This window comes from Gossypium arboreum, chromosome 6 (assembly GCF_025698485.1).
Source record: "Gossypium arboreum isolate Shixiya-1 chromosome 6, ASM2569848v2, whole genome shotgun sequence".
Lineage (NCBI taxonomy): Eukaryota > Viridiplantae > Streptophyta > Magnoliopsida > Malvales > Malvaceae > Gossypium > Gossypium arboreum.
The window spans coordinates 6633371-6647708 of record NC_069075.1 but is presented as its reverse complement, the minus strand read 5'-3'; the positions used below and the strand labels follow the sequence as shown (position 1 = coordinate 6647708).

General features: G+C 33.5%; 1 protein-coding gene across 1 annotated transcript; it reads left to right on the top strand.

Annotated features, from left to right (window-relative positions):
- Positions 1-2090: 2090 nt before the first annotated feature.
- On the top strand, positions 2091-4315 carry LOC108483994 (uncharacterized). Its single transcript, XM_017787587.2, has one exon. It carries the CDS (start codon positions 2517-2519, stop codon positions 3963-3965), a length of 1449 nt encoding a protein of 482 aa, XP_017643076.1. The 5' UTR covers positions 2091-2516; the 3' UTR covers positions 3966-4315.
- Positions 4316-14338: the final 10023 nt, after the last annotated feature.

The following is a 14338-nucleotide window of genomic DNA, read 5'->3' as shown; positions in this document are numbered from 1 at the left end:
GTTATTATAGAAGGATTAAGTTTAAGTATACTGAAATATATTATTCTCTTATTTATAGGTTAAAATTATTTTCCTATTTATGAATTAAAAGGAACTACGTATAGATTTTTTCTTGGAAACATCCATTTCAATTGATCAATATATTAGGATGAAGCAATGCAAAAATTAGCTAAATCAAGTTAAAAATCAATTGAACCGTAATTAAACTTGGTTTGATATTTATTTTATAAATTTTAATAAATTATTTAATTTAAATCAAATAGACGAAAGAGTCGGTAACCTATTCAGTTTTAAAAACATTGGATCAAATTAAGTAAAATTAAAGTAAAAAGACTAAATCTCAAAATTAAACCTTATAAAGGAACCTAAAGCATAATTTAATTGTTTTTGTTCACTTTGCGACAACTAATCTTTTAAATATAAATATAATTGAGAATATGATTTAAATATGGAATTCTTTTTGAACTTTTTTTTGGTGAATTGCAAGAAGAGGACAAAACCCTAACATCAACGCAACTAGCACGACTCGAATCCAAGGTTCTTATTATAGTTGATCTTTTTGATATAGTATCTAAAACTACTTATAGCTCCATAATAATCTTCAGCGTACTCGAACTCATATACTCATACATTAGTAACAATACCGATACCAATCGAACTAAAACTCAATCATCTTAAATGTAAAATTCTTAAGTTTAAACTTCATCTCATATAAATAATTAATTTAATTTTATATTAGATTTGTGCAAGTATAAATTAGTGGAAGGATGATTTGTGATTTATTTTATGAGATAATATCTTACTATAATTATTACTTGTCCATATAAAAATCTTTAATAAATAATGGAGAATTTCCATTAATATTGAATCAAAAAGAGACATCAGGTTGTACCACATTCATCATAAAATCAGAAAAAAGAAAATATCTGACAAAGTGGATACTCTCTTTTATATCAATACCCTTTATTTGTTTCAAATAAATAATAAGAAGGTGCATTTATTATTAATTTTAAAAATAAGTGGATTAAAATTACAGAATTTGCACTGGATGTGCTTGGGATAATATATATAATTCACATCAACATTCATCTAATCTATACCTTAAGATATCTGCCACATACCCATCAGCTTTTTTTTTTTAATTTATGAAAAATAGTTAATTTTCAGTTTTGGTCCTTTAGATTTAATCTTTATCCTTTACTTTCCAACATAATTTAGTTTCTATATTTTTATAATTTTATTATTTAATTCAAATGGTTAATATCGTTAGCTTTTCAATTCAAATATTATGTTGTTATAATTAATTTGAAAGTAGAGAGATTAAATTATTGAAAGTAAAAGTCGGAAGAATAAATTCGAAATGTACAAAGTGTCGAGACTTGGAGTCATGGTTGTTTGAACCGATTGGGTACCAATCCGGAGAGAGACATCAGACTGGTTAATCTGTGAATCGGTACAAGCTGGTAGAATCAGGCTGGAAAAACCGATTAAACAATTTTTTATTTTTTTAAAATAATTTTATTTTTATGTTTTTAATGATTTATTTAACCAACCATATGAACCATTGGTTTGACCAGTTCAACCATTGTTTTGGTTCTAAAAACTTTGCTCAGAATATATTAAATCTTCAAAATTTTACTTTATAATTTGATATAAACAAATAATCAAACTTAAAATAAAGCGTGAATAAATCGAAAGAAATTAAATAATGGAAAAACCATCTTTAGAGTACATTTTAATTAAGGTCCCTACAAAAACTACCAATGGATTAAGAGATTAAGTATTGGGCTTACCAAATTCCTTATAAAAAAATCAGTGTAAAATTATTATTAGCAAATTAATATAAATTTAACCTGAAAATGGCTTAGAATGAAATGGGTTAAGGTTGAGGAAATCAATAATTAACTTGAATCGTGGTGTTTGAATGATTTATAAAATATAAATTAAAAATTATAATTAATTCGAAAAGAGGTTAAAAATTAATTGTCCCGTAAATTAATACAAATAGATTGATTCAGATTAAAAGTTGATTGAATATTTTTTATTTTTAATAATAATTTTTTTAATATGATAGAACTCGAATTCGAACGCGATAATTTATTTTTTTCAATTACCGATCCGATTCCAAAAATATGGAATTGTTGTCTATTAAAATGTTTTGAAATTCATTAACCCTCTAGAGCCACCTAGAAACAATTAAAAAGAAAATTAACCTAATTATCCCATTCCAACCAGAGGCCTCCAAATGCAGCAAATTTTTTGAATCCTGGGTTTGCATTTAATCAAAATCCTTCCTGTGTTGATTAAGTTAGATAGGATGAATTAAAAGTTACTTTAAACAATTTTCCATTTTCAGAATCCATTTCAGATTTGAAGCTTTAGCTGCTAAAACCCTGGTTCTGGTACTCTTTTTTACCCTTTTTTTAATGCTTTTGCTGCATTTCTTATTATTCCTTTAGCTAGTATCATTTAGAGTTAGATTTAATGATTTGGTAAATGTAAATTCCCTCTATGAGATGGCCCCAAATCTGAAATCTTTCATTGTTTATTCTTCATCTGTCCTTGTTCTATTCTTAGCAATCTCTTTTAGTTTTAGCAGAACAAACTACTACAAAATCTTCCACCTCAAATCAAGTCTCGCTTCTTACCACCCTACATTCCTTCAATCTGTTTTCTCATTTATGCTAAAAACCCCAAAACCCAATAAACCCGATTGGCCAAATCCCATTTCCAGGCGCCCTCACTGTGTTCTATGGATGGCTCCCTTCCTTTCAGGTGGTGGATATAGTTCAGAAGCATGGTCTTATGTTTTAGCACTCGATGAATACATGAAAAGTCGAGAAAACCCGAGTTTTAAATTGGGTATTTACCAACATGGTGATTTGGAGTCACTAGAGTTTTGGGAGGGATTGCCTCAAAATGTAAGGGATTTGGCAATTGAGTTGCACCGAACTGATTGCAGAACAAATGAGACCTTTGTGGTTTGCCATAGTGAGCCTGGTGCTTGGTATCCCCCATTGTTTGAAACTCTTCCTTGTCCTCCAACGGGTTATCATGATTTCATGTTTGTTATCGGTAGGACCATGTTCGAGACGGATAGATTGAATTCGGAACATGTTAAGCGTTGTAACAGAATGGATTCTGTTTGGGTTCCTACTGAGTTTCATGTGTCCACATTTGTGCAAAGTGGTGTTGATCCATCTAAGGTTATGAAAGTTGTGCAGCCTATTGATGTGAGGTTCTTTGATCCCTCCAAGTATGAGCCGTTGGATATTGCTTCCAAGGGGAATCTGGTTTTAGGTGCAAAAACCCCCAATTCAAGCCCTGGAAAGGAGTTTGTGTTCTTGAGTGTCTTCAAATGGGAGTTTAGGAAAGGATGGGATGTTTTGCTCGAAGCATATTTGAAAGAGTTCTCCAAGGATGATGGGGTGGCTTTGTACTTGTTGACTAATCCTTATCATTCTAGTAGAGATTTCGACAACAAGATTGTCCAGTTTGTGGAAGACTCTGATATGCAAAAGCCAGCTAATGGATGGGCTTTGGTGTATGTCATTGATACTCATATAGCTCACATTGACTTGCCTCGACTATACAAGGCTGCCAATGCGTTTGTTCTTCCATCAAGAGGAGAAGGATGGGGAAGGCCTGTTGTGGAAGCCATGGCAATGTCGTTGCCGGTAATAACAACTAATTGGTCAGGGCCTACTGAGTATTTGACAGAGGAGAATAGTTACCCATTGCCAGTGGAAAGAAAGAGTGAGGTAACGGAAGGACCATTTAAGGGGCATTTGTGGGCTGAACCGTCAGTTATTAAGCTTCGAGCTCTTATGAGGCATGTGATCAGTAACGTGGAGGAAGCCAGGGCTAAAGGTAGGCAGGCAAGGAAAGACATGATCAATAGCTTTTCCCCGGAAATTGTTGCAGAGATTGTCACAGGTCATATACAAAATATACTTGACAAATAACAAGATGATGTATGATCATTGCTCTTCTGTTTTTGAGATGATGTTTACAGGTGGAGATATGATCAGTAAGTGGTGATTTTACAAGAGTTTGCTTGTTTAACAATTAAGCTTAATGCTTGTCAGTTCAGCTTGGAAGCAAACCAATTAGGCACATTAGAACCTTCGTTTTCCCATCTAGCTGGTCGAATCAGTTCAGTTGAGGCCAATCCATAACAATATGCAAATGTAGTCTGCTTCATTTAATGGCTGTTCATCTTTGTGGTGTAACATTTTTGCCATTCCTTTGATAATGCAAACCCGTCTTATATTGTACCCGTATTACATGTGTTCGTACTTCATAGCTTAAACAAGTTTCTAACTGTTAAAATGTCCATTGGAACTTGGGAGACAAATTCGAATATAGTTATTCATTAATGTTCTTTAAATCATTCCATAGGCTTTCAACGGTATGGGAGTCAGTTAAAAAAAGCCAACATTATTCAACTTTCGTATCCTGTACTCAAGGAAATAGGAAAAGAAAAGATGTAAAACTTATCCCACATCGGCTACATAAATGAATTATTTAGTATTAATAAAAGGCAGGTTTAGACCCGCAAGTTAACCAACTATTAGACGAAGTGAATGGGTTGCGGCCGGTGCTTGTAATCTGGCCAGATCCAGGAAAGTCCCCGGGCCCTCAACTGCAGAGATGCAGGCTCGGAAACGAGCAAAGCTTTAAGGTCGTTGGCGTTTGTCCTTGCCATTGGCAAGGCGGGGCTGAGACGAGTGTGGAGCCCTAATAACCCTAATGACGAAGCAATTTGGCCGATGACCACAGTTATTCACTTGGTCCCTAAGCTTGGACTAACTGAACGGGGCTTATGATCTAGTAGTTACCCTTTTTGGTACCATTCATTCCTCTGATAATGCAAACCGGGTTTTATTAAGTAGGTATTTATATTATTGAAAGTTTTAAACACGTTGCATATAATTTAAAATCAAAATTTTAAGAAAATAAATAGTTATTGTAGAAATTGATGTTTTAAAAATCTTAATTTTGAAGTTTTTACAAAAGATTTATCATTAACTTTTTCTTTCCAGTTTTACTTCAATTTTAGTTACATGATAATATTTTATTTCTTTAAAAATTTCATTTTAAATTTAGTTATATAAAATTTGATGTGCTATTTAATTTTAATGGTTAAATTAATGACTTTAATAATGAAAGGACTTAATTGATATAATATTAAAAGTTTAGAGATATAATTAAAACGTTTTAAAATTTATGATAATTGAAAATGAGGATGATAATTTGAGGGATGTACCGTACAATTAGCTGCTAATCTAAAATTCAAACGTGATTTGTACCCTGTATTCATTGAAACGGAAGCCCTTCAAATATAAAGAAGTGGCCTTATCCCGCACCGACTACATAAATAAATTATTTAGTCTTATTAAAAGGCAGGTTTAGACGTGTACGTTAACAAGCTACGAGATGCAGTGAATGAGTCGAGACCGTTCTTACTAAATTGGTCGGAACCAGGAAATTCTCCGAATCCCTTTTCTGCAGATATGCAGACTTGAATTGGTCGGACCGTTCTTACGAGATAGGCTGTTGTTGGAGGGTCTGTAAATGCAAATAGCAATTTTAATCATTAATAATATTTACACGTTGTATGAAAAATTTAGTTTTTGTTTTATACATTTTGTTTTTCTTAACCTTTTCATTTAAAAATTTTAAAAAAATCAGCTAAATTTTATAAAATTATTCCAAAAACAAAAATACTAAAAAAAATTTAAGATAATTTTATCTTTTCTCATTCTTTTAAAATTAATACTCAATGTCGCAAAGAAAAATAAAACTGAAAAAAAAGATTAAATTACATAATGTGTAAATGTTGAGAGTTATTTTTTTAAATCAAGACTAAATTGACATAATATATAAATGTTGAGGGTTAAAGTTACTAAGTTATCTTTCTGCCAGTAATTTAATGATTGGTGACCAAAAAAGAAAAGGTCGAACAATTGGGTGACTACCAATGTAGTTTACCTTAAGATTTTATAGCATATTTTGTAAATATTTTGATTACACATGAACTTTAAATTTTTTTTAATACAAAGCCTACTTTAACTATAATCCCTCTTCAACAATCAAATCAGAGAAAAAACACATTAAAGGGTACTCGAACTGTATCCTCTTGATTGTTGCAATAGCAACGATTTTAACGAAGTTAAAACTTGATTAACAAATATGAACCTTAATTTGTACCAATGAAATTTTGATTTTGTTTCAATTTTTAAGTACCACTAACATTATTACTAATGTGGCATCATTCTACATTTAATTATTGTATACAAAAATAATTATAATTACTCAACATGAAAATATGAATTTTTTTAATATGTATAATTGAATCAAAATTACTTTTTACCATGTAACAACCTCACCCGTATTAGAATCTAGATCACTTTTCACTAAAGGTGTGTGTTTGATAAACTAAAAATTTAAGTGCTAAAAATTAAGTATTGAATTTTTACTACTAAATTATATAAGTGCTTAATTTATACTAAAAATTGTTTGGTAAATTAATAAATATAAGTATCAAATATAATTGCATTGTTTGATAAAAGTAAATATTGATTTAAAAAATATTTTTTAAAATTTTAATCTTATTAATATAATATTTTATATTATTTTGGATAATTTTAGATAAAAGATACATATGGTTATTAGAGTAGTTATATTTTTAGATAACAAAATATTTTTGGTTATTACAGAAGATAATTATCAAAGTTTTGTTGTATAAAATAATAAGATTAATAAGATACGTATGCTTATTACAGTAGAGAATTATCAAAGTTTTGTTCTCTTTTAATAGTTTTGGATAGTTTTGGATATTTTGTGATCCATCAGTGTGTCAATATGAAAGATGTTTATGAATTTCATGTAATGTCTGTTTATTTAATGTGGAATATAGAAGAGAATTATCGATAGACTAGATGAAGTTAAGATGGGAAAAAGAGTAATTCTGTTAGATATCGCTATACAATATTGTTGAGTGTAAATCATGATGTGTGAAAAGCTTTGGACCTTGCGGAGGGGACACTGCTGTAGATACTCAATTTTGCCCGGGCCCAGAAATAAGTTTAAAAATAAAAATAATAAACCCCAAAAAGAAAAAATAAAGTCCAAGTTCAGTCTAGAATTACAAATATAATTTGGCCCGATCGGAATGGCCCATTACTTGAAAAGATTTAAGGTCCATCTACAAGTTTGACTCATATGGAAATATAATCTTCAATGATATGCAATCTTTGATGTGATATGCAATCTTAGATATGATATAATCTTAGATATGATATATAATCTTAGAAGATATGATTTTGTAATCTTGGAGATTTAATTTGTAGATATCCTTTAATTTTAACCGTTGATGTAATTGATCTGTACCGTTGGATTTGGGGAGGCTCAACTATAAATAGAGGCCTCTCCCCTCATTGTAAAAGAACTTGACTACACTTGAGTTTTGAGAAGCAATAATAATTCTTGAGAGCATTCACTCAAATTTCTCTCCCTCTTGCGTTCTTATTTTCTACGGTTTGTTCTTATTTATTCTTTGTTCATCTTCGTTTTCAACCTTTTTATTTAATCCCTATCTCCTTAATTTTTTTTAATTCTCTTTTATATTTTATTTTTTTAATAATTTTAGTATTTATATCAAATTATTTTTTATTAAATTCTATATTATCCATTGTTTTAAAAAATATATTTCATTTAATTGAAATTTTTTTTTCTTAAATAAGGCAATGTTTGGTGTTTAGAAATTCGGAAAATAGTGCCCTAACATGCTGGGTTGTGATTTTTTTTGGTTTGACTAAATAACCAAATATCCTTTTAATAAATTTTCAAAATCATGAGATAATTTTAGTTACGAGGATTTAAAACATCGTGTCCTAACATGTTGGATGTGATGTTTGTATACTTTCGGAACAAAGGAATCTCAAGTTTTAACTTTAAATTGTTCAAGTTTTAAAATCTTTTCAAATTTTCTGACATTAAGACAAAAAATTATTCAATTTGGTACCAATTTTGGGCGTTACGAGGGTGCTAATCCTTCCTCGTACGTAACCGACTCCCGAACCTATTTTTCTCATAATTTCGTAGACCAAAATTAATGTTTTAAAACAAAACATTTTATAAGGTGATCCAATCACACCTAAAAAGATTGGTGGCGACTCCCATTTTCATTTTTCAAAAAGTCAAACCCCGTTTATCAAACCCCTTTAAAAAATAGGTTTCGACAGCTTGGCGACTCCACTGGGGACCTATAAGAGAGTCAAGCCAAAAATTGATTATTTTCTGTCTTAATGTCGGAAATTTGGAAAATTTTTAAAATACGTCATTTTTTTTACATGTGTTTGTTGCATATGTTTGTTATTGTTTATGCACACATTGCATTTGCATGACCGTTGTGGTTACACCCTTAAGTGGGAGTGAGAAGCTATGCTTTCGTGAGGTTTTCACCTCCGCATGGGCTAGTGGATTGTTTCCAGGATACATCCGTACCTATGTCTTCGTGAGATTTTCATCTCTGCATGGCCATAGGGAAATGTGCCCCCCTTGAACCGAACTTGGTCCATATGAGCCTATAATTGGTGAGGATCGAGGAATCTACTGGTTCAGGTACCCTTGCTTTAGAACCGAACTACATGTAGTGAACTTTAAGTGCTTGCCCCAGGTAGTATGATGATGACCTTTAGTGCCTACCTTTATAAGTTCTTATTTATTATATTTTTTTATATATGTGACACTGACTTGTTTTTCTTATTTTGCTATCATTGCATGTCATTTATCATTAAAAGATGTTGATTCAAGGTTCGATTTCTGAGTTAGAAAGTTTTGTAATGGGGAACGAATATCTTAATAAAGTGGAGGACAACTCTTTCGTTTGTGCTTGGTCAGAGAAAACCCAGATAAAAAAAGGAAATAGTGTCACCGAAGGATACATATCAGGATTATGGGATTACACTCTCATTAGTGTGATGTAAAATAACCTCCAAGAGTTAAAGGAAATATTGGATTAATGGAGTAACGAAGCCAAGCAGTTGTTCTACAATAGTTATGGGGAATTGCAGTATTTGTTTGACATGAAGATAGATGAACAATTCAAGGTGAGCGTGGGAGTCTTGAGGACACTTCTACCATTACAGATGAAGATAGTCACCTCGTGGATGGTAGGGGTATAAGACATACAAAATTGAATTGGATGGAAAGAATTTTGCTTATGATGGTAGAAAGACTCACTTACTATAAGACCGCTACCAAACAACAAGCTGGAATTTACTGTGGTACTTTAGGATGATTGTACCTATCAGAAATAATGGAAATACAAGACCTAATGGTTGGAACAACCCAAATGAGCATGAGATTAAAGAAGATCGTATTGTTTAAAAACTTTTAAAGTGGAGATTAGCTATGCTGCGAAGATACCTATGCAAGCAATTCAAAATGTTCTGTAGGGGCAGAAATTTGAAGACTCTCAAGAAGCACTGAGGATGTTTGATATCATTTTAAGGCAGTATGCTGCGAAGCTGGAATGCCTACTTGTTCGCCAATCTTTCTTTCAAGGTAATCAGAGCAACTTCACAGACATTGGAGGAGGTGTCTTTGGTTGTAGAGCTTACTTCATAGGTGAAGCCGTAATTTAAATTCAAAAGATAGCTGATCATTTACAGATACTGGTAGAAAGGGCGAGCATGTTGAGCACCAATATGAGCTACAGTCAGATCTGGTCGAAAGTTAGCTTTGTTATTAGATAGGGTTAAGACTCTGGGCCTACGGGCGAATTCGTTTTATGAAAAGATTTTTGTTCCTTAAATAACGTTTTCTAAAATGAAACTGAATTAGAATCGATACCTTTTTGTATTCATGCATTTGTATTGCATTACATCAAAGAAAAGAAGGTGTTGATTCGAAATTCGATTTCTAAATAGAATAGTTTGTCATAAGGAAACGAATTTCTTGATAAAGTGGATTATAATACGATCATCTGAATATAGTCCAAATAAACATGACGAGAGAAAGCTGATAGTGCACGAAGGAATATATGATGTAATTGCCAGAGATTCAAGCCAACAAAGGTTATCCAAGAGCATGACGAGAGAAAGCCGGAAGTCCACGAAGGAATACATGACTTGATTTAATTGCCAATGAAGATTATCCAAGAGCTGGCACTTTTTGATGAGTATCATGGAGATAAGTGAGTAAGAGATCGAGGCTCAGATTAAGCAGCAAAGACTTAGCAAAGGCATCTTTTAGAGAATTTATAGGATTCAACCATGAAGAAAAGATCAGCATTTACTTGGACTATGAAGGGCAAGACCGCATATGTAATCTATTTTCATGTAAAGAAATCTGTTTTCTAGAAAAGTTGTTCTAATGGAATTGAATTCAAGATCAACATCTCCTTTTCTTTTGCATTCATGCATTTGCATTGCATCACATCACATGCATTTAAATCCATAAAAAGACCCTAATTAGTTAAAGTTATTAAAAAGAGAAAGAAAAAGAGAAAGAGAGAAGAGAGTCATGGATGAGTGAAAAATGAGTTGAATGGGAATTAACGACGTTCCCTTACATATCCTCGACTTTTGTGTCAAGAGGGATAGCTTGCCCGGAGAAGGGGGTGTTTGGAAATGAAAATCATCCCATCAATGTCATACATGAGGAAGGGACTGAACAAAGAAACCTTCAGGGCATTCGTTCTTACGAACCGGGAAGTTCTTTAAACAATTGGACTGCAGAAGAACTTCCTGTAATCTTTTGGAATTTTACGGAGTAATATTCAGAACACTCTTGTTGCTCTAAAGCCTAGGAGTAATGAGATTTCTTTTGAGAAGTGGGCTCATGTTCAGACATTTTTATTTTCAATAAAACATACTTTTATTATTCATCTGAGTAAATATTCTTTCATTCTGATTCTTTTGACCTTTGACATTCTTTATAAATTTTCATTTCATGTGAATAGTCATTCTTGAATTCATTTATTCGTTGTATATTCTTTTGTGTGCCTATCATAGATCCCTAGATATCAATGACACGGGCAACGATACTACTGATTCGAGTTCCTTTTGAGTGCAATATGTGTTTAGAGGAATCTCAAGATTTGAAGGTGATGAAATTGTGACTTGTTTCGAATTTGTTGAAAATGGTTTTACCCCATGAAGTGGTGGTAGGAAATATAGCCTTAGAGGAAGGAAAGATTGCGAAATTGGAATTAGCTGAGGAGACAAAACAAGACCTTGTTGAGACTATTATGGGAATTCAAAAATGTGGTCCAAAGACGCATGCAGAAGGATTTGCAATTGCCAGGATAAACATGAGGTTTTGGGGCACTGTTGGTCCACCATGGAAAGGGATCGCATCAGTTGTACAATGAATGCCAAATTTAAAGGAGTCAAGACTTATGGGGTATGTATGTTATGGGCCCGAGCTTGTCAAAAGTTTCCAGCTGACAATGACTCATCTTTGTGGACGTCAACTACTCCATTAAGAGGGGGAGATAGCTTCATATGCCAATATTACCAAGTCAAAAGTCATCCATTTAAAAAAAAAAAGAGATTATATATAACTGCACAATGCCAAAAGTTTGCAGTCTGTTCAAAGATAATGCGCCATACCACAATACAACAGAGGTTGCCAAAAGAAAAGAAAAAGAAGGAAAAAATAAATTACAGAAGATGACCGAGACTGGTAAAAATTGGCATAAGAAACTACCGCCTACTCTCTATGCTCACGCTGGGGCAAACACCTTCAATTTCAGTTGTTTCAAAGGTTCCAACCATCATCTTTGGAATGGATGCATTGTTTGGCTTTCCTGAGCAGTCTGATGTGCCATCAATAGCTGCGATGGTTAGCTCCAAGTGGTGGCCATTGATTTCCAACTATGAGGCATCAGGCCGTACACAGCCTCTGAAGCTTAAAATGATAGATTCTTTCTTCAAAACCAGTTTCTAACAAAGTGGATGACGGTATCATGAATGAAGCTCTCTTAGACTTTTATACAGGTTCAGGGAAGAGGAAACCTGATCAAATCATTATTTTCAAGGATGGGGTTAGTGAGTCTCAATTCAATCAAGTTTTGATCAAGTTATTGAGGCTTGCAAGTTCCTTGACGAGAAGTGGAACCCTAAAGATTGTGGTTATTGTTGTACGAAAAACCATCATACCAAGTTTTTTCAGAAGGGATCTCCTGACAATGTGCTACATGGTACTGTCATTGACAACAAAGTATGCCGTCCAAAGAATACTGATTTTTACCTTGGTACTCATGCTGGAATGATTGGAATCACGAGGCAAACCCACTATTATGTTCTCTTAGACCAGGCTGGGTTTTCGGCTGATGATCTGTAAGAGTTTGTTCATTCTCTATCCTATATGTATCAAAGGAGCACCACAGCCATATTTGTTATGGCTCCTATTTGCTACGCTCATTTGGCAGCTTCACAGTTGGGGGCAATTTATGAAGATTAGAGATGCTTCAGAAACATCATCGTGTCATGGTGGGATGTATGCTCCGGGAGTAATCTCTATACCTCAGCTTTCTAGGTTGAAGGATAAAGTCAGCAACTTCATTCTTTTCTGCTGAGAATCATTGAACCATCTTTTTGTAGGGTTTGACAAACAACAGCCAGGACTGCTGCTGGGGCAATCCCTTTCTCATGGGTTTATGAATCAAGATTTTTTCCTCCAAGCTTTAATGGAGTCAAGAATTGAATACCTCTAATGAACTTAACTTGAAAGTATTCATTCTAAGAAAATATACCAAGAATGGATGACACAGACTTATGACAAAGAAGGTTCATCCAAAAGAATTTCATAAAGGAAATCTTGTGCTGAAAGAGATCCTTCCCATGCAAAAGGATGCCGAATTGGGAAGGGCCATATGTTGTGAAGAGGGCTTTCTCTAGAGGTGCACTGATTTTGACAAGAAATGGATAGGAATAATTTATCTGATCCAGTGAATTCGGACTCGGTCAAGGAGTACTTTGTCTGAAGGAGAAGGGAAGCCAAGGTGAAAACCCGCAAAAGGGTACTTTGGGACTTCTATTTCAAAAAAAAAAAGGGAAAAAAAAGAAAAGAAAAAAGAAAAAAGAAAATGGAAAGGCCAAGGTGAAAACCCGCAAAGGGCGCCTTAAGACCAAAGGGGTTTTGAGTTGAAAACCCAAAAGGGCAGCTCAAATTTGGAAAGTCATGCAGTGACCTTGCTATACCGGATTCGACGAGAAGTGAAATATGTTACATATCGAGGCATCAACGAATTACTTTGGATCTTTTGAACACATGTTGAGCTCAAGAAAGTCTTTATGGAGCTGATGTATAGACGCTCAAGCGGCGATATCTGGGGCATCTGATTTCTGTCCTATTTACTATCTTTGGATTCTTTTTCTTCGCAAAGATATGTTCTTAGGTTAATCTTTTTGCATTCCTTCCAATAATTTTTCCAAATCTAATTATCCTCAGGATCAATTTATTTCTCTCCTATTATTTACAAAGCATGTTGCATTGAAATAATGATAGATGAACTAAAATATCTTCACAAACGAAGTTTTGTATATTACTCTGGAAATTTCTAAATAATACAAGAAACTAAAACAGAACAATTGTTCGAGGAATTCACGTAAGTGAGGTTTGAAAGAACTCAAGAAAATTCTTTCTTTTGTCCAAAATGATGATTGAACAAATCAAACGATTCGATCCTAAGAGATGATCATCTTACAAACATTTTCAGTAGGTCATAGCATTTGAAGAATGGTACAAACCCACAAGCTGAGTAGGAATGAGACTTCGAGAGAAGTAAGGAAAACTTTGATGAGGGAATAAGTGATGACGTCCGAAATAGGGGTCATATTCATAACATATTGCATTATAACATGTCTAATTAGGAGAATTTGACTCACTTTGATCATAGCATCCTAATTATTAGGCATGAACTCATACGCATTCTACAGGTTATGTCTTTTATGGGACAATGTAGATCAGAGAAATAAGATTTGCCATCCTTGCATTTATAGGAAACAGATCGAAGATAGCAGATCTGACACTCCTGTGCTTATAGCGAAGCAGATCGAAGATTTCAGCATGGCATCCCTGTGTTTATAGGGAACAAGTTGAAGATAGCAGATTTGGCATCCCTGTATTTATAGGGAACAGATCGAAGATAGCAGATCTAACACTCCTGTGCTTACAGCGAAGCAGATCGAAGATTTCAGCATGGCATCCCTGTGTTTATAGGGAACAAGTTGAAGATAGCAGATTTGGCATCCCTGTGTTTATAGGGAACAGATCGACGATAGCAGATCTGACACTCCTGTGCTTACAGCGAAGCAGATCG

Bases quoted from the DNA above. Each gene is read 5' to 3' on its own strand.
- LOC108483994 (XM_017787587.2), top strand. From the start codon at position 2,517: ATGGCCCCAAATCTGAAATCTTTCATTGTTTATTCTTCATCTGTCCTT.